The sequence below is a fragment of the Hyperolius riggenbachi genome, chromosome 10, assembly GCF_040937935.1.
Source record: "Hyperolius riggenbachi isolate aHypRig1 chromosome 10, aHypRig1.pri, whole genome shotgun sequence".
Classification (NCBI taxonomy): Eukaryota; Metazoa; Chordata; class Amphibia; order Anura; family Hyperoliidae; genus Hyperolius; species Hyperolius riggenbachi.
Window position 1 is genome coordinate 217,491,931 of NC_090655.1, and position 22,082 is coordinate 217,514,012.

The 22,082-nt window shown below is 44.6% G+C and overlaps 1 protein-coding gene across 5 annotated transcripts in view; it reads right to left on the minus strand.

The window, feature by feature from the left end:
- GHRL (ghrelin and obestatin prepropeptide) overlaps window positions 1-22,082 on the minus strand; it is a 40,091-nt gene that overhangs the window by 11,699 nt on the left and 6,310 nt on the right. For 2 of the 5 annotated variants that reach the window (XM_068256038.1, XM_068256040.1), the window contains 2 exons: window positions 10,559-10,642; window positions 1,323-1,459 (listed from right to left, as the gene is read on the minus strand). In XM_068256038.1, the coding sequence (XP_068112139.1) occupies window positions 1,323-1,459; window positions 10,559-10,574 (153 nt within the window). In that variant the 5' untranslated portion in view covers window positions 10,575-10,642. The other 3 variants (XM_068256041.1, XM_068256039.1, XM_068256042.1) reach the window with 3 other exon arrangements.

Here is a 22,082-nt window from a genome sequence, read left to right on the forward strand (position 1 = left end):
GCGCGTGGCAATGGCCATTACAAGCAATGGGACATGACACAATGGCTGCGCAGTGATGGGAGTGTTCCGGGTAACGCAGAAGCTGCAGAGCGTTACCGTGCAACTTCTGCAGTAATCCTGGAAGTGCACCACAAGTTCCATCTTACTTTTTTTTTTCTTTCCAGCTTTGCAACGGTGCTATTATCCAAATCGCACTGCAATTCATGAAGTGTAAAAGGGCCCTTAGCTTCTTTTCCATAATCTCTATACTCAAGCACAAGTTTCCTGTCCGGAGGCCTCATTGAAACATAATACGTGCCAGGAAAGATGCTGGCACTATAGAAATCCTAAATACCACTAACTGGCTGACTGCACACACTAGGGATGGTCAATGACAGGCTTCATGTTGATGCAAATGTATGCAGCCTGGCACTGCACCAAACTAATCAGCTGCTGCATTTGATCTGGTCACTTCCCAACCTGCCAAATTTGCATCAACTCAGAATCCTTAAAGTGTACCCAATGCGGATAGTTATATAGGTTATAGAATACAGAGGCATGTTCTCTGCCGAATGATATGCCTGTGTGTCCTTCTGGTGTCAGTCCCCACTGGGTTCTTCTGTCCCCCCTCAAAGCTAGCGACAATCTGATTGTCGCTTGCCTCCTTTTGCCCCTTCCAGCCATCACTCACCTCGCTCCCCCGCCTCCACCAGCTTCCTCCAATCAGTGCTAAGCCATGATGCAGGAAGTACTTCCGGGTCGCTGTTATCTTGAATATCTTCTGCCGGTGATCAGACGTTACACCGGCTGTGGAGGCGTACGAGAGATTTCACCACAGGGAGACTTGGGCGCAGGATACAGCCGGTATGGCTTATCCTGATGCTGCACAAGTTCCCGGCGACGTTAAATACTATTCCCCCTCTAGGTCCATGTGGATAGTGGGGAATGAAATAATTCAGCTTCCAGCGATTGCTTATAGTGTTTTTTTAAGTAACTTCAGCTCCGTCTTCTGACGGCTCCGAAGTTACTCACTGTGCGCAGCTATAGCCGTAATTCTTATTACGGTCTATAGTGGCGCCAGCTGCGCCAAAATCTCCTGCGCTGGATTGAAAGTGTTCGCTGTGGAGGATAAAGCGGGCCAAAAAGAGTAGTGTGGAGTGGCGCATATTCATCCGGGAGGCAGCGTGGAGCAGGTAGTATTTATTATTTTATTTTTTTTTTAATTTTCATGCCGCCTCTGCACCTCGGGTTCAGATAATGAGGACTTTGCTGTACTGAGCATATTTGTGAAACCTCCAATGTCTTCCATTAGAAATCTAGTAATATATAAGTGATGTTCTTACCGCATTCTTCTGCATGTCTGCTGGACTCAGGAAGCTGGAGCCAGCCTGGACCTCCTCCGTCCACAGCAGGCAGAACAGGACCGCCCCAAAGAGGGCCACGTTACCCAGCCTCATCTCCAATCTTCTGCTCTGCAAAACTGTTAATAAGTTGACATGGTGAATGCAAATTTAACGGTCATTTTATGTAGCTGCTCCATTTCATTCCCAGTGTGGAGATTATGGATGGTCCATAAAATAAAATAATTCCGTATTATGTAAACGCTAAATGTAAATGTATGCAATTTTAAAATGGACCAATTGAATTCTGCCAAGTTGGAATTGGATTGGTTCATTTTCAAGCCATGCAAAATGGCCATCAAGTTTGCATCTACTCTGAATGATCTGAATTTCATTGGCCATCCCTAGCCAAGCTAACTTGCTCCATATCTGCTCCCGACTGTAATCCCTGATTCAAGCAAACCCAAAGCGAAAATAAACGTATGAGATAATGAATTGTATGTGTAGCACAGCTAAGAAATAGAACATTAGTAGCAAAAAAAGTATCATGTTTTTTTTCCAGTACAGAAGGAGTTAAAAAGAAATTAGTTACCTATGCAAAAGAGCTTCCCTGAGCTCTTCGACTCACTGGGTCAAATACAGTCCTGTTTCTGAAGCCCTAAACCGCTAAAGGTGGGTACACACGTCAGATAAAAGTCTTTGGAAAATGAAAGATCACAGACCAATTTTACCCCCTTTCATGTAGTATGAGAACCATACTCTACACAGTCTATTCTATGAAACTGAACTCCCCATCAGATAAAAAGCTTTGCAAGATGCTGCACACAAAGACCGCTGTACACATGCAACAGATCAGTATCTGCAAAAGATCTGTTCCTGCAAAAGATCCATTCCTGCAAAACGCATTCATAGTCTATGATATCTGCAGACCTCATACACACCTTGTTTAATGAACAATTAGCTGTAGATCAGATCCACCAGGTTGGATCTTCAGATCGGCAGATAATTGGCTGATCTGCAGATGAATGTCCATTAAACAAGGTGTGTATGGGATCTGCAGATATCATAGACTATGAATGCATTTTGCAGGAATGGATCTTTTGCAGGAACAGATCTTTTGCAGATACTGATCTGTTGAATGTGTACAGCATCTTTGTGTGCAGCATCTTGCAAAGATTTTTATCTGATGGGGAGTTCGGCTCCATAGAATAGACTGTGTAGAGTATGGCTCTCATACTACATGAAAGGGGGTAAAATTGGTCTGTGATCTTTCATTTTCCAAAGACTTTTATCTGACGTGTGTACGCACCTTAAGAAACAGTGCGAGACAGCTTGAGATAAGGTTTTACTGCAGGAAAGTTCTAAGGGTCATTATTGCTGCTTGTGGTTTCTAAACTGCAAATAAGACAGAATGATGCAATGTTATATAAAAAAACCAAAAACTATATGACTGAAAATAAAAGACTCTTCTTTGCTACTAATGTTCTATTCGTTATCCGTATTACACATACAATTCATTATATCATAAGGATTTTTTTGTTTGTTTTTTAGCTTTAGGCTTCTTTCCCACCAGGACGTTGTGTTTTAGGGGATGTTATAGCTCGCATAACGTGCCCCTAACGCAACGCCTGGTGGTGCTGGAGGAGGACGCTACCAAGAGCTGCGTTATGCAGCTCTTGGTGCGCCTTTTTTGTGCTGTGCGATGCGGAGACCACGTGATCTGCATCACGTGGTCCCGCCAGCCAATCGCCGCCCAGAGCGGCCACTCCAGGAAGTAAACACTGCACGTCACAGTGCAGTGAATATTAATTAGCCATGTGGCTGGCAGCGGAGGAGGGGAGACCTCCTCCTCCAACATCACTGAGCATGTGCAAACAGTATAACGTACAGCATGCAGCACTTTCTTGTAACCTGCTGCGTTACAATGTAACGCAACGTGGGCACTGTGAACATTGCTGTGCGGTGGGCTGCGTTACAGGCTGCTCTAACGTGCACCTGTAACGTCTTACTGTGAAGCAGCCTTAGACTTGCTTGAATTCCTAAAAGCAAACTTTGTGCTTGATACACAAAAGCGCGATAACTGATCGCACGGCCGTGCTATGCAGTTACCACGCGATGTGATGCGTGCAAAGGTTTGCGCGCGTAAAGGCTTACGCCCGCATGCTAAACAAAGGTTTGTGCACGATCACACGTGCGTTGACGCGCAAACGCGTGCGTAATCACGCGCAAACGCGTGCGTAATCACGCGCAAACCTTCGCTAGCATGCGGGCGTAAGCTTTTATGCGCACACACCTTTGCACACATCACATCGCGTGGTAACTGCATAGCACGGCCGTGCGATCAGTTATCATGCTTTTGTGAATCAAGCCCTCAAACTTTTATTTAGTCATTTTGCAATATAAATGTAGGACATGCGGTGAGATGAGTACATAAAATGGGCGCCGGGGAAAGCTGCTAATAGAATGTTGCTAACCCTCCTTCTACCTACTTCTAACTCCCTTTACCTATTCCTAACACTCATTTAAAAACAGGCCAAAATGATGGAATATCCCTTCTTTTACAGCTCATGTCAAAGGAAATTGCCGGTCCTCCTATCTCCTGCTCTACCCCCCCCACCCCCCATAGTACAGTACATGCTGCTCGGTTGAGAGCTGATACGTGTCTGTACAATGATCATTCCAAAACTGATGGGCAAACAATCTGTAAAAATATTTGGGAGTGATACATCATTAAGCAGTGTATAATGTAGCCGAAGTCTAAGCACTGAGCAGGAGGTTACCAAATTGCTTGTACTTGCTCTAATCATATCCCGTCTTGACCACTGTAACACCTACTCTGCGGTCTACCAAAAACCTGTAACCTCTCCAGTCCCTACTGAACTCTGCTGCCCGCCTCATCCACCTCTCCTCCCGCTCCTTTGATGTAGCACCTCCATGCCACTCTCTGCATTGGCTACCAATTATCCAAAGGTTCCGGGTTTAAACTCTTCAACTTATTATATAAAGCTCTACATACTGTAAAGGTGCCCATACACTCGTCAGATTGGCAGCAGATAGATAAGAAATGCATCTGATGATCTATCTGATGCGTTTTTAGAACATTTTTTACCAGGATAGAATTCCAATAGATTTCAGTTTGAAATCTGTTGAAATTCGATCTGATGGCATTTTTTTGCCATCAGAGTTCCATTAAGGCCAATGCAAACTGATAAGCAATCTCATCAGATCGACCTAAATTTTACACCCTGCTAGTTCGATGGAAATCCATCGAAATCGATCGAAATCGGCCATCGATCGGTCGATTGGCCAACCGATTTGCAATCGATCTATCGATCGATCGGGATCGATCGGTCGGCCAGAAAATCGGCTGAGTGTATGGGCCCCTTAAGTTGTCATTTCCATACATTTCCTCACTAATCTCCAGGTACCATCCCACTCGGAACTTTCGCTCCCACCAGGAGACCCTCTTATCCTCTAGCTTGGTCAACTCCTCTCACTTCTGCATCCAGGACTTCTCACGAGAGTTAACTCTCCTTTGAGGGCTCATTTCCACTATCGCGAATTCGCATTCGTTTTTCGCATGCAAATTCGCATAGCAATACAAGTGAATGGGACTGTTTCCACTTGTCAGGATTCCTTTGCGTTTTTCTGTGCAGAAAAAATTCGCATGGCAGAGCCATCAGAATTCGCATACCGCATACCGCTATGCGAATCGCATACAATGTATTTAATAGGAAATTCGCATGAGGTTTGGGTATGCGAATTTCATGCGAATTCGCATAGAAACAATGGAAAAGCACACCAGCACTGCCATGCTTAAATTCGCATACATCGTCATCCATGCGAATTCACGTGCAAATTCGCATGAAAATTCGCATGGACCCGCATGCGAATTTCGCATCCGCATGCAAATTTTTACCGCGGCGATTGGCACCGCACAAGTGAAAATGCAGCCTGACACTCTCTCCCACAGCTTGTCAGTCATGCTCCGAGCCTGGAAACCTTCAAATGTACCCTCAAAACACACCTTTTCAGACAAACCTATAATCTATAGGTTAGAGGTTCAATGCCTCACCTGCTTACCCCTGTAATGTCACTAGTTCACTACTCTCTAGATTCTAAGCTTGCAAGGACAGGGACCGCCTCCTAGTGTTTCTTATCCTGCTGTAATTTATCATATGAACTCGTACCAATATGGGTGATGTCTCAAACCACACATCAACATGTCTATAGTTGTATTTGTATTACTAGATGTCATGACTGTACAGTGTCTTAAACTGCTCATGTATACATGTTCCCCAGTATTTGTTTTGTACTATGTACAGCACTACAGTAGATGTTGGCACTATACAAATAAATCATTATAATAATAATAAAGCTGAAAGTCATATTCCCTATAGCTCTATAAATCCCAAGCTACATACAATTACCCGTAAAGCTGTAGTAAGATGACTTGGTGCTGAGTAGGGATGATCAGTGAGATGCAAATGTATCCGCATGCAGGATTATGTACATTTTAATTCAAATATAAGCAGCTTGAAAATGGACCAATCAGTTTAAGCCTGGGTGGGATTTGATTGGTCCATTTTCAAGCTGCGTATATTTGAATTAAAATTGACATTACCTATATACCGGCGCATAAGATGAATTTTTAACCCTGAAAAATCTTCTGAAAAGTCTGGGGTTGTCTTATACGCCGAGTATAAGGGTGTCAGTGCCGGGTCAGGGCATCAATCAGAGCTGTAATTACCTTATGCTGTAGTCATCCAGTGATAAGAAAGATAGATCGCACTCTCAGTTTACAAAATACCTTGTAATAGCTTCTTGCAAGCAGTCGCTCGCACAGGTAGCAGTGCAGCTTCCGGCGTCACCTGACTTGTGACGTGTGCGCACCACAATACAGCCCCACAATCTCTTCCTGCGTGACCCCATCAGTGGAGCGCACATGTCACCAGTCAAGACCCACTGGAAGCTGCACCGCTACCCATGCCAGCGGCTGTTAGCAAGAAGCTGTTACAAGTTATTGTGTAAACTGAGAGCATGATCTATCTTTCTTATTACCGAATGATAAGGTAATTACAGCTCTGCCTGACACTCCTACTGTGGGGTAGTCTTATACGGCGAGTATACCCCAACCTCCTACATTTTACCATCTGTGTAGCTCTCCATGCTGCCCTCTCACACCTGGAAAAGCCCAACTCCTATGTTAGGATGCTCTTTGTTGACTACAGCTCAGCATTTAACACCATTGTACCTAGCCAGCTGACCAACATACTCCATGCACTAGGTCTTGCTCCCTCCATATGTAGTTGGTTATTGGACTTCCTTACTAATCGCCCTCAAACTGTCAGACTAGGAAATCAGACATCCTCCACCCTTACCCTGAGCACTGGCGTGCCACAGGGCTGTGTATTAAGCCCTCTCCTCTATGCACTTTTCACCCATGACTGCCAGCCTATCCATACCTCAAACATAATTGTTAAGTTTGCAGATGATACGAGTGTCATTGGGCTTATATCAGACAATGAGGAAGCTGCATACAGAGAAGAAGTTAGGAACCTGACTGCATGGTGCGACATTAACAACCTGTTATTAAATACAAAGACCAAAGAAATTATTCTGGACTTTAGGACCACCAAAAAGACCACTCACCTACCGCTAATGATCAATGCAGAGGCTGTGGAGAGAGTTTCCAGCTTCAAATTTTTGGGAGTCACCATCGCAGAGAACCTGTCCTGGGCTGACAATGCTTTAGCTCTAACTGGCAAAGCACAACAACGCCTCTACTTTCTGAGAAAACTAAGGAGCGCTAACCTCCCACAGAAGCTGCTGGTTAATTTCTACAGATGCACTATAGAAAGCGTTCTGACCAATTGCGTGACGGCCTGGTACAACAGCTGCACGAAGGCTACTAGAGAAGCCCTGCAGCGAGTTGTTAAAACAGCAGAAGCCATTATTGGCACTGAACTACCATCACTGGAACTTTTGTATAATACTCGCAGCGTGAGAAGGACCAAAAACATTATCAAGGACAGCGCTCACCCTGGAAATGCCTTGTTTGAGCTCCTTCCATCAGGTAAACGTTTTAGATCAATCCGCACACACACAAACAGGCTGAAAAACAGCTTTTTCCCATCCGCCATAAACTTGATGAACTCTGAACCCTCTCTGAAATAATTAACACTGTGTACAAATTGTTTAAACATCTGTAATGCCTGGCATACTTGTATAATTTCTTCTCTTCCTTGTTACTATCACTATGTTCCCTATATGCACCGTGGGGTTGTCATGAAAAGTAATTTCGTTGTGTTACACAATGACAATAAAGTGAATTGAATTAACCTGGAAAAGTTGGGGGGTCGTCTTATACCCCCAGTCGCCTTATACGCCAGCATATAAGGTAAATCTGCACAAACTCAGAAATATTTGCAACTAATTGATCATCCCTAGTGCTGAGTATCGTTTGTATCTGCAGCTAAACAATTTCTTCCATCCAGAAAATAAAAAATAAGGTGAAATTTAGCAGAAACAGAGCAAATGTACTTGCCAATTTGACTGGAGAAACAATATGATGCAGAAAAGCTGACCAAATCAACCGCTTACTGGCCGAGCTGATTGAAATCTCCGCCGTTTTGCTCCTGTTATCTCTGCCAGGGTGTAGATGTCAATCCTCCCGGCGGCACGCTCCCGCCAATCTCTCGCCCCCCCCTACCTCTGCCGTCAGTATGACAGCAGAGCTCCCTGAGCTGGTCAGGAGACTCCTGACCCCATGGTCACTATGAGCCAATCACATCGACTCACACTGATGACAGGGTCAGGTCTAGGTCTGCTTGTAGAGACCGCTTCTAATCCTACAGCGAATGCCTTCAGTGTATCCGCAGAGTGCAGAGTGCAGATGACGTGAAAGAGCCGGTGTGAGATGTAAACCCTCCTCCACCTGTTTATATATTTATAGGAAAGCAGAATAAAGAGATGCTATTTATATCAGCTGGGAAGCGTCATCGACGTGGAATCCTAACAGCGCTTAAGTCACAACCTCAGAATGCGAATTGTGAGGACATGAGCTCAGAGATCTGGCGATGGTCCTTCCCGCCACTCGGCCTTTGTTGTCGTGTTTGGTTTGACAGAGATATGAGTGTAGTTCTGGGATTACTATGTCTACTAACAGCGGCGGTTTTCTTTGTTAATAGACCAGAATTAAAGGCAGAGGCATTGTCCTGTGTCCAGGGGTCATGTGTGCTCTGTCTCCAGCCACGGCTGCAAAGGGTGGAAAATAAAACAGATAATATTTGTCACAGCAAGAAAAATGGACTGAACATGTGCACTATGAAGCGCAGCCCAACATGGGTATGGGTTGTAGAAGCAGGATCCAGGGGGCTTATACCTGGGACAGTGGTTGGATAGTGTAATAAGGACAACTGCAAGGCCGGTTCTAGACTTTTAGCTGCCTGAGGCAAACTTGTGAGGATGCCCCCCAAACCCCCTGATTTGGAATAATTGTACGACACCCAACAATTTACTCTGCTTAATTAAATGTTCTCACATGACATGCTGCAGCTCAACACAATAGCACACTGGCTGGCTGTAAGTCTGTAACAAAAACTGCTTACCCTCAGCCACTCCATTGCTCCTCAGTCAGGACAGCAGTGCCACCTCCTCCCTTCTGCTGTGCAAGTCGAATGAAACCCTGCTACCCCCCAAACCCTCCTCCCCTGTCCGTCCGTCCACTGTCAGACTCCACAAAAGCTGCTTTTCTCCAATGATGACCTCTTCACCTCACTCCTCCTCCTACTCTGACTGTATGCTGTTAGTGTAAACACACAGTACAAACATGCTGCCCCTGTAATCTCTGCACCTGATGCAGATGTTTCACCTTGCGTCATGAGAGAACCGGCCCTGGACAACTATAGCGAGAGGGATATGGAGGCTGATTCTTGCACAGGACAGAAGGAAAACACAGAGAAATGCACCCTGTATGTATTTAGAGAGTTTAGCCTGTCTAATTCCCCCTCATCTGTGACTAATCACATGTTGTAGTTTGATCTCTCAGCTGTCTCAGCTGGCTGCCTTGGCAGAGCAGCTAATTGGTAAGCAAAGGATGTTAGCTTTATGTCTGCTCCCATGAATGCAGGAAGTAGACACACTGCAAATGTAATGCAGGATTTGCATCAGCTGTAACAAAGAAATGTTTTTTTCTTTAAAGGTTATTATGCTGTTGCTTATCTTTTAGAGCAGAGAGGAAGTCCTCATTAAGCAATACCAGTTACCTGGCAGTCCTGCTGATTTGGCTGCAGTAGTGTCTGAATCACACCTGAAGCAAGCATGCACCTAATCTTGTCAGGTTTGACAAAATGTCAGAAACATGGCGACTTCCATATAGCTCTCGCTTCAGTTGTCCTTTAAGGGTACTGCCTCTGACATAGAAGACCTGGCTTCAAATCTTGGCAATTTCTATTCCGGTAAACCAGCACCTATTCAGTAAGGAGTTCTTAGGCACAAGACACCCTAATGCTGGGTACACACTATGAGATTTTCTGGACGATTTACTGTCAGATCGATTATTTCCAACATGTCCGATTTGCTTTCCGATCAAATTCCAATAACTTTAATAGGAAAATGATCGGAAAATGCTCGGAAATTGATCGGAAAGCAAATCGGACATGTTGGAAATAATCAATCTGACAGTAAATCGGCCAGAAAATCTCATAGTGTGTACCCAGCATTACACTGCAGGGTGGCCTCTTGAGCGCGCCCTAACGGCTGCCTCCCAAGCGCTTTGAGTCACACGGGAGGAAATTTCCCATTAGATTGATGGGTCGAATGGATAATTCCTGTAATGTCCGATCTGCTCCCAATCGACAACGGTATCGATTTTCAGTTCAGTAGTGCACAAAATCGATCCCGTTCTCGATTGGAAGCAGATCGGACATGACAAAAATAATCAATTTGACCCGTCAATCTGATGGGAAATTCTATGGTGTGTGCCAGGCATTAACGTCTACCGGAGATGAACCTCGGGTAAACCCCCCCCACAAACTTACCTAAGAAAAGGGAAGCCTCTGGATACTGTACAGGCTTCCTATACTGTCCTCTGGATCCCTCTTGCTGAGCGCTGACCCTCAAAGAAATATGGCAAGAGCTTTTTGGATTGAAGATCGGGGCTGTCCTCTTCTTCATGCTACTTCTCAGGTGTGACCGTGCGTGCAAAAATCACATGCTTACCAGCTTACTATACTTACCTAAGTGGACAGACATCAGATTGGACAAAGCAGATACTTGTACGTTCTGTGTGTATTGACTCCAAGGACCAAATCTAGCCCCACCTGTAAAGATCCAGAATGTTAATATTAGATGAAGACCTTTATTCAATTCAGTTTTTCTCCTAGAGATCATTTTTCAGCACTTTGCAATAAGTAGAAAAGTAGCAAAAAGTTGAAAAAATACTATCTAAATTATTTTGAGTACTTTCTTGGTTGCCGTTGTTTTATAATCCTTTTTATTGGCAAAGTATGGAAATATCACCTAGAAGAAAACTCAGGAGAAAAAGTTGCATATAGGCCGCAGGCTCAAGAATGTTTTTTTAAGGCAAAATCAGACAGATTTCCCCAAATTCTAAAGTGTATTTTTTCTGGATTTCTGTAAAGTTTGAATAACAGATTTAAAAAAAAAAAAAAAAAGTCTACAGCTGTAATCCTCCCCCTCTCAGGATCCAGGCTACAAGATGGCTCTTCTGGGGCACGGGGATTGGAGATTATTTATTTATTGTATTTATAAAGTGCCAAAATATTACGCAGCTCTGGACACTAGTTAAGGTTACAGACAATATTTAGGGGTGACATACAGCAATAAGACAATACAGGGGAACATGCGAACCAGATCACACAGCACAGTATGAGTACAAGTTAATGCTTAGTCAGTCACTGGATGGGAGCATGGAGATTTTGCAAGTCGAGTTTACTCAAGAGTTTACTCAGAGGTGCATGAACAGGTAGGAGACTGAAGGAGGAGGCTTACAATCTAGAGGATTGGAGGAAACTGGAAGAGGGACTCTGGCAGTTTGACTACAGCAAAATACAGGGTATCTTCAGCCAGAAAGGTATTATTGCTATTGCAGGGGTCTTCTCATACCTTACCTTTGTCTTTTTGAGGATGTAGGAGATTAGAGGATTTGCGTGAAAGGCATAAACCAGGAGAGGAGGTCAAGCTTGAGTTAGAACATCTGTCCCCACAGAGTTGTGGCATGGAGAATAACCAAGGAAGCTTGTGGTTGATACTAAGTGCAAATAGGTCTATGGCCGGAATTGGCCAGATGCGGGTCAGCCAATGGAAAATGTTTTCTTTCAGGGACCATTTGTTGCCTCCTACTGACACTTAGAGCATCCACTGTCATGTGTTTATTTCCTGAAATATGTACTGTGTTTAGGTTGAAGAGATCCGAATTAGCCTAAGTAATAAGAGGAATCAGTTTTTTTATCAGGTTGAAACCGTAGAGGTCACCTTGGTGCTGGATGTATAATGCTACCACAAATAATTTGTCTAACTGTATGCATATAGACATCTTCTTTAGAAGACTAGAAGTGACCAATGAACTACCCTCAGTTCTCAGAGATTCGAACAGGAAAAGGCGATGGTACATAATAATCCAGACCGGACTACCTAGCCTTAACACCATATGCCTTACTCCTGCCAGCTACCATTTGTGTGATGGAGCAGAGTGATGTGTACACTCAGATAGGCACCCAGTATAACTAGTTAGAATTCTTTACTGAAGAAAAGCATGCAGAGATAAATCATACACCACCATCAGGTAATGCATCTTATGTAGAACAGAAAGGAACACAGACAGGGCCGGTTTAAGCAACAATGGGGCCCCAGGGCAAAATAAACCTGGGGGCCCCCCCAACAGATACCCCGGAACAAAAATCGGCATTAAGGGACCTTTTTTGCAGCTGTTATAGTCAGGGTGTGAAGCCCCAATGGGTCGGAGCTCCACATTCTGGCTACCCCAGCCTGCATGGGGGACAAGGGGTTAAAAAGTTTCAGGAGGGGGGACCCCACATAATTAAAAAAAAAAAAAAAATTCCCGCACTCTAAATATAAAAAAAAAAATTTTTTTGGGAAAATAGGAAAAAATGCCAGGGATCTTCATACAGCCATATTGCAGCTGTATAGCGACCCCTGGCCAAAGCGCTGTGGCTGTGTATGGGCCCCCTGGAAACCCCGTCAGGAAATTTATTGCTCTTTCTTTTGATGCATGTAAAATTACACTACCGTTGGGTTTGCTACTAAAAGTGACATTTACCGCATTTAAAAGTATACTTTTTTTCCTTCGAAATTTTAAAATCGATTTTCTAAAAAACTATAAGGTCTTTTTGAAAAATTGTTTTTTCCTCTTATTCCCAATGATCTCCTTAACATATCCTGCAAATTTAGGGTTTCTAGCTTTTAAGGTGGATTTGCCATTAACCATTAAAGTCGGCAGGTTTTTAAATGTGTATTTATTTTCCTTTGAAACTTTAAAATCAGTTTTCTCAAAAACTATAAGGTCGATTTTGAAAAAAATGTTTTCCTTTTGTAGCTACTGGGGGCCCCTACAAGCTCTGGGGCCCTGGGGCAATTGCCCCCTTTGCTTCTATGGTAGCGCCGGCCCTGAACACAGAGTGAATACGGGAAAATACATACCATAGAGATAATTGAATAATTTCATAGACAGAGACATCTGTTGGTTGCTTTACTATACTGTATTTCAGGTAAAAATGTTGTTAAACCTCTAACATTGTGGCTACACACGTTCAGTGAGTAGGGACTAGAGTTCCCTCTGGGAAGATTCTCTAGGCCGTTCCAACAGTCTAGTGGTATCTCAACTGCTATATTACGGTAAATCAAATTGCTTCAAGATTTAGCTTGTCCCATTGAACGAGAAATTCCATCGTCAATAAGCCCATTCTATAGTGGAGGTTGTTGCAGAAAATGTCCCAATTAGACATAGACACAATCTTGAGAACTGGGTGGAGCATAAAAGCTCTAAGAATAATATAAAGAACATTGCCCATTTTTTTCTGGGAGAGTGTAACGATCGGTGTAACACAGAGAGGATCTGATTACCGGTGATCTGCAGTATCACTGGGAATACAGATATATACCAGATTATTGATGATCTGCAGTATCACCGATAATCAGATATATAAGCTAACCTCTGGACACCTGAGTAGAGTAGGGGTGTTTGGTGCAACCGTAATACTTAGAGGACTAGGCCTCATAGCAGTAAGGAGTACTGCACAAATTCCTTCCGAAGACCTGAACTCTCCCGGGGGGGAGGAGTCAGGCTGAGAGTAGGAAGGACAAACTGAGAGTGACACTCAGGAGGGAGTGTCACTACCAGGACTGGGAACCGCCTCTAACAGTAAGGTCGGTTCTCGAGGTCGGACAAACCAGGTCGTAACCACACAGACAGATACAGTACAGATTCAGAAGGCAGATGCAGGGTCTAATAAATAAGCAGGGTTCGGCAACAGGGTATCAGAAATATCGAGGTACAGAATCAGGAGGCAGATGCGGAGTCTTAGGGCGAGCTGGGGTTCGGCAACGGAGTATCAGAATAGCAAGGTACAGGATCAGAGTTCAGAAGAATAGTCAGGCAAGCAAAAGGTCATAACAGATAATCACAATCAAACTAGTACTTTAGACTTAGGGTGCCTCCTGTTCCCACATATCATCCGCACATCCAATATGACCTATACTTTCTCATGCGAGAAGTTATACCCAGTACCATACCTAATAAATCTAACAGAGGAGAGGGGTGGCGACAGACAGGGACTTATCCAACTTTTTCTCTTGTAGGACACAGCACACTGACCACATAGTAATATACCTGTCTTATCAAACTAAACTCTTCCTAAGGTGAGTGGGAGCGGAGAAGTGGGCCTCGCATTACCAGGGTTGGCTTCTCCTTTCCCACATAGGACAGTCCTGATTTTCAGGACAATAGTGTTGGCGAAAGCCTCAGCCTTAGTCTCCTTCACGTTGAAGTTGACGCAAGGGTTTATTATTAAACTTACTTTCTGTTCACCGATGTTTGGGGATGGGTTACTGGGTTTTCCTCTAGATGTGACATTGAGACGCTATATACATAGAAGATTGTTGTTATGACGCACATGAAGGTGTTGACCATCAACTCCAAAGGGCTCAATATCCCTGAAAAAAGGCGAATGCTCCTGACTGATATGCGGAAACAGAAAGCACATATAATAATGATCCAGGAAACTCATTTTAAAGAAGGTGCACACCCAAAGCTCAGCAATAAGCATTTCCCCATATCATACTTTAGTTCCTCTCCTGGTTCGAAAACCAAAGGTGCTGCAATTCTCATTAGTGAGATGCTTCCATTCACTGAAATAGCAACTAAGGCAGACGATCAGGGTAGATTTGTTCTGGTGAAATGTATTATCAAAGATCAGAAATACACGATTGGCTCTGTTTATGCTCCCAATATTGATCAGGACAAGTTTATTCTGAAATTTCTTACTGAACTGGATGCCTTTAGGGAGGGAAGCATCATAATAGGGGGGGACCTGAATGTCGCTCTCAACCCGCAATTGGATGCCTCTCATGGTCGCTCCTCAGTAGCTTATGCCAAACTTAACAGGATCAAGAGGGCCCTCCATGAGAGACAACTTGTGGATGCTTGGAGGGTGACACATCCCACTACAAAAGATTTCTCCTACTACTCGACGGTGCACAATATCTACTCTAGATTGGACTACATCTTAATATCGCATAACCTACTTTCTGAACAGGTGGCCGCAGATATAGGTATTATCTCTTACTCAGACCATGCACCAGTATGCGTAACGCTCAACTATAAATCCAAAAGAGAAAAACCATTCACATGGAGAATGAATATCTCGCTGATGGATGAGCTAGGAGCAAAGGATGCCATACTAGAGCAGATACAAGAATATTTCTTACTTAATGATAAAGGGGATGTGTCGCCTTCCATTATATAGGAAACGCATAAATGTGTGTTAAGGGGCTTCCTGATTAAAATGGGCACGAGACGCAAGAAAGAGAGAGAGGGGAGGATCAGACAGCTACTGGGGGAGATACGAGAACTGGAGAGAAAACATAAAGATTTTCCTTCTGCGGAGGCCATGACACCCTTACAGAAGGCCAGAATGGCGCTTAACACAATATTACAGGATAGTGCGAAACACGCAGCTAGGAGATGCCAACACGCATTTTACATGCATGGTAACAAATCGGGTAGATTGCTGGCCAAAGCCCTTAGACAGCAGCAACAAAGAACATATATAGCCCAAGTAATTGATCGTAAGGGGGTGAAACACATAAGAAGTGAGTCCATCGCACGCACTTTTCGTGAGTTCTACCACAAACTCTACAATTTAAAACAGTCCAGTAGTGAAAATCTCAAGGAACCCTCTATAGAGGAGATGGATGCTTACTTATCCCGAGCCAACCCAAAACAATTAGACCAGGAAATGAGACAAGCTTTAGAGGAACCGTTCACAGAGGCCGAAATCTGCAAAGCAATAGCAGGAATCAAGCCGGGAAAGGCTCCGGGGCCAGACGGGTTCCCTGTCGAGTACTATAAAAAATTCAGTGGGGCCTTGATACCCTATCTCTGTAAAACCTTTAATGCCATGGCTACAGGACATGAGGCAGTTAAATTCACCACACAAACTCTGGAATCACATGTAACAGTTATTGCCAAACCCAATAAGGATCCAGCAGCTTGCGGAAGCTATAGGCCTATCTCGCTGATAAACTTAGACCTAAAAATTTATGCAAAGGTTTTAGCTAACCGACTAGGTGAACATATGAACCACCTGGTACACTGGGATCAGGTGGGCTTTATACCCAACAGGGAGGCAAGAGATAATACCATCAGGGTCCTGGACCTGCTTCAGTTCTTACGATCAAGTAGCAAACCTTGCATGCTGCTTTCCACGGATGCCGAAAAGGCTTTCGATCGTGTGGGCTGGAGTTGGATGAGGGCAGTCCTAAAACAATTAAATTTGGGAGACAGAATGTTAAATTGCATAGATTCCCTATACTCCTCCCCTACTGCAAAAATTAAGGTCAATGGAATCCTGTCAGACTCCCTGCAGATAGCTAATGGTACTCGACAGGGATGCCCACTCTCGCCACTAATTTTTGCGCTAGCACTGGAGCCTTTCCTGTGTACTATTAGGAAGAATGATTCGATATCCGGTTTAACTGTTGGCCACACTAAACATAAGGTAGCTGCATACGCAGATGACCTGCTCTTCTTTCTCACGCAACCTATAACCTCCCTACCAAACTTGCTTGCGGATTTTGAACGGTTCAGTAAACTGTCCTTTTTTAAAATAAATTTGGACAAATGCGAGGCATATAATGTGAACTTGCCTGATGAACAAGTTAACACTATCCAGCAAAACTTCCCCTTTAAATGGAACCCTTCCTCCATTCGATACCTGGGGACTAATATCTCAAGATCTTTGAAAGAGACCTTTGAATTAAATTTCCCCCAAATCCTAGCGACAATAACAGCTGACTTACGAAAGTGGGACATGCCCCAACTTTCCTGGTTAGGAAGAATCGCCGTAGTGAAGATGAATGCGATGCCCAGGATCTTGTATCTATTCCAGACGCTCCCTATTGAGATTCCTCTCTCTTTCTTGAATAAGGTCCAAATGATCTTCAATAAATATATCTGGAGAGGAAAACCTCCACGCCTCAAACGAGAGATTTTATACTGCCCCAAACAAGAAGGGGGTCTTGCTCTGCCTAATGTTAGAAGATACTACTATGCTTCTGTGCTTAGTAGAATAGTAGATTGGAACAGACATGTCACATATAAACAATGGGTTACACTAGAACAGGATCTCTCGTATTACTCCCTCACAGACCTTACTTGGATCTCACAGAAACCAGAGGTTAGACTACAACTTCCTCTACTATGTCATACGACCCTTCACGTCTTTCAGAGAGCAAATTCTTCTCTTTCACTAGCTCCTGTCCCATCTCCTTTACTCCCGCTCTCAAATAATCCCTTTATAGGTGTAGATGGATTGGACCGTACTAGACACAGATTTATAGACCCTAGGAAGCTGAGATTTGTAGACTTATGCATGGGAGGACACTAGGTGACATTGAGGGACATTAAACAAAAACCATCATGTGCAAACACTAAATGGTGGGAATACCTACAATATAGACATTATCTGGCAACACGAGGCTTCTCTCCACAGATGCTTAGGCAAAGAACAGACTTCGAAAATCTATGTATATCACTAGGACCGACTAAAAAATCTATCTCAACAATCTATGAGATTTTGGCTTTATTGGCAATCCCGTCTCTCCCGTTCTTTCATATGTGGGAAGCTGAGCTCGGTAGAGCCTTCTCATCTCCTCAGAAAATGAGAATTTGCACCTTTGCACATAAGTCCTCAAGAGCAGCCAGAATGCAGGAAATTAATTATAAAATACTCACTCAATGGTATTACACACCCAATAAGCTGCATAAAATCTTCCCTGATATAGAGGATAAATGCTGGAGATGTGGAGAGAGGCCAGGCACCTTATTTCACATCCTATGGTCATGCGATAGATTGGCGGATTTTTGGAAGAGGATTGAGAGATTAGTTAAAGCTGTGACAGACAGAAATTCCCCATTTGTCCCGGAGTTCTACCTACTCCATTTAAATGATTGGTCAATGAAACAATACAAGAGATCAGTAGTACGCCATATACTTAATGCCGCTAAGAGAATTCTGATCAGACATTGGAAACAGGCTGATCCCCCAGAAGCTGAGGAGCCAGTGAAGGAAATAGACGAAATTCAATTCATGGAAGATCTTTCCCATACTGCATTAAACTGCACAGAGGCATATAGCAAGACCTGGTCCTTTTGGACATATTTCAGGCACTCTGAGGATTTTGAGGGGGTTCTACATGGCTCTGAATAAAAACATTTGGCACATCACGGTTTTCAGATGAGGAAAGACATTGGAGTTGAAAGGGTCTATACTTACCTTTTTGTATTTTCACACTTTAAAATACATTAGTAAATCGATCATACTGCTAATTTTGTCACACCTAGAGGAAAGGGGGGTGGGTTGTGGGTAAGGGAGTTAATAGGAAAATAATTGACCTATGTCTGCTTACAATACTGTTAGTACATATTTTAGTTCTGTTGAACAATGTTAGTTGCTGGTTAGGCAATATTCAGATATGACTTAATGTATAGTCTGTATAGGATGACCAGTTTCAAAAACCATCATTCAGTATAGTCCTATTTTTGACACCTATGGTATATATAATGATGATTTATTGGGATGTATGCTTATAAGGGTCATATACTTATAACGTCTACATTATGTCATACTTATACTTCATTTATAAATATATGCTGTATGTGAATGATATGTTGGAATTTGCCAATAAAAAGATTTTGAAAAAAAAACAAAAACTAGTACTTTAGACTATCAACAGAATCTAGCTAAGTGTAGGATAACAGCTCCAGCTGGTCCCGGCACACTTTAGGATCTGACTCAGGTCTGAGTGCTACCACATAGTGATCGCAACGCCAGACAACCAGCAACTGAACAGCCAGCAGTATATATACTAAAACACTCTCCAGCCCCTCCCTAAGTGCTGGACCAATGAAACGAAGCAGGGTTGTCAGCTGACCGGCTTGGTCAGCTGACCCTTTTCTGACTGCCATATAAGTTCTGCCTCTCTGCGCGCACGCGCGTCATTCTGAACCTTGGTGGACTATCAGTCCCAGCCACACCAGTACTGTCTTGCAATGTGCTCGCTGACCTGTGCGCGGGGTTGGTCGCACCGCCATCAGCACCAGCGGCGGCCTCCCCGCGCTGGGTCAGACTGTTCGCAACAGGCCCATGCGCGCTAACCGCCGAGTCAGACGTGGCGGTTTTTCCGCGTTCCGCCATGCCATGCGCGGAAAGAGCCGCCTCCCGCTGACTTATAGCGGCGGCTCTTCCGCGTTTCTTCACAGTACCCCCCCTCCCCCCGAGGAGTGGACTCCGGACAGCTCCTTCCAGGCTTTTACGGATGTAAAGTGTGGAACTCCCTCTTCAAATTATCAGCATGCATGCGGCCCTCAGGTACCCACATTCTTTCCTCAATACCATACCCCTTCCAGTGCACTAGATATTGTACTGCGTTCTGCACTATACGTGAGTCCAAAATTTTCCCATGTAACTGTACAGGGAAAAAGCAACCGTTTTTCTTCTAGGTGTACGAGTCGGGCGCCTAGGGTGTTACCCCCTACAACTCCTAGGCTGTAGCGTTTCCCGGCTTATTGGGACAGTTTCGTACTCTATGCCCCCCTTCAGCGCAATACAGACACGGCTGTTCAGATATCCTCCGTCTTCGCTCCACCTGGGACAGCTTGGACCGACCAATCTGCATTGGCTCGGGTGGAGGCAAGACGGGAGGAGAGACAGAAGGAAGTGGTGTCACTGGTGTTGTGGCGTAAGACACTACTCTAGCACGATGAGTACCCCTGGTCTGTTTTTGATAGCGTAGCCTGCGGTCGATTCTTATGGCCGCTGAGATGGCCTCATCGACTGTTCTGGGCTCGGGCTGGCTTAGCATTAAATCAGAGACCTCATCGGACAGCCCTGACAAGAAACAATCTAACAGGGCATAAGTGTCCCACCGGGCTGAAACTGACCACCTCCTAAATTCCGCTGCATAATCTTCGACCGGACCTTTGCCTTGACGCAAAAACTTGAGCTTCCGCTCAGAAGTCGAGGCAAGGTCCGGATCGTCGTAAATTACTGCCATGGCTTTAAAAAATTCCTCCACCGAAGTAAGGGCTAGGTCTCCAGTGGGCAAACTGTACGCCCATGTCTGAGAGTCGCCAGATAACAAGGTTTTAATAAATGTAACTTTTTGGGTCTCGGTCCCCCGATGATCGGGGTCTCAATTCAAAATAAGACAACACTCTACGCCTAAAATTTCGAAAGTCAGATCTATGGCCAGAAAATCTTTTGGGTACGGGCATACGTATGTCAACGCTAGGAGGGGATCGCACCTCATCCACTGATGTCTGGAGGGTTTATACAGACCCTGATAGGGCATCAATTAACGCTTGGTGAGTACCCAGCACTTGGTTGATGTTATCCACCGAAGTGGCAAGTGCACCCAGATGATCAGTGCGTGTGCGTCCATATTGTTTTTTGGTCTGGCGTTCTGTAACGATCGGTGTAACACAGAGAGGATCTGATTACCGGTGATCTGCAGTATCACTGGGAATACAGATATATACCAGATTATTGATGATCTGCAGTATCACCGATAATCAGATATATAAGCTAACCTCTGGACACCTGAGTAGAATAGGAGTGTTTGGTGCAACCGTAATACTTTGAGGACTAGGCCTCATAGCAGTAAGGAGTACTGCACAAATTCCTTCCGGAAACCTGAACTCTCCCGGGGGGGAGGAGTCAGGCTGAGAGTAGGAAGGACAAACCGAGAGTGACACTCAGGAGGGAGTGTCACTACCAGGACTGGGAACCGCCTCTAACAGTAAGGTCGGTTCTCGAGGTCGGACAAACCAGGTCGTAACCACACAGACAGATACAGTACAGATTCAGGAGGCAGATGCGGGGTCTAATAAACAAGCAGGGTTCGGCAACAGGGTATCAGAAATATCGAGGTACAGAATCAGGAGGCAGATGCGGAGTCTTAGGGCGAGCCGGGGTTCGGCAACGGAGTATCAGAATAGCAAGGTACAGGATCAGAGTTCAGAAGAATAGTCAGGCAAGCAAAAGGTCATAACATATAATCACAATCAAACTAGTACTTTAGACTATCAACAGAATCTAGCTAAGTGTAGGATAACAGCTCCAGCTGGTCCCGGCACACTTTAGGATCTGACTCAGGTCTGAGTGCTCCCACATATGTGATCGCACGCCAGACAACCAGCAACTGAACAGCCAGCAGTATATATACTAAAACACTCTCCAGCCCCTCCCTAAGTGCTGGACCAATGAAACAAAGCAGAGTTGTCAGCTGACTGCCATATAAGTTCTGCCTCTCTGCACGCACGCGCGTCATTCTGAACCTTGGTGGACTATCAGTCCCAGCCACACCAGTACTGTCTTGCAATGTGCTCGCTGACCTGTGCGCGGGGTTGGTCGCACCGCCATCAGCACCGGCGGCGGCCTCCCCGCGCTGGGTCAGACTGTTCGCAACAGGCCCATGCGCGCTAACCGCCGCGTCAGACGCGGCGGTTTTTCCGCGTTCCGCCATGCCATGCGCGGAAAGAGCCACCTCCTGCTGACTTATAGTGGCGGCTCTTCCGTGTTTCTTCACAGAGAGAAACCTACATTTTAGATTGCGTCAAAATTTGCTTCCCCATACACCGTGGATCTTGAAGAGAATTGGAGAAGCGAAGGGAAGTGCCCTGAAGTGAACGTGCATATTTGGTAATTGCAAAACGCAGGAAGGTTGGCAAGTGATGCTGCATTGAAAGGCGCAAACAGGCATCCTTCAGATCTATGGGGATTCAAAAGTTGTTTGACTATACAGAAAGGTTTATAACTGAAGGAAATCCATCTCTGGCTTTTGTAGGGCAACAAGCTTAATGAGACTTTTGAGATTGGTGACTGGGTGCCAGTACATGGATTCTGGAACTAAGTGTACTGGTGAATAAACGCTGTTAGCTTTTTGAGAGTGAGGCACTTTTACTGGAGCCTCTTGAGAAATGGGGTCTTTCACATATTGAAT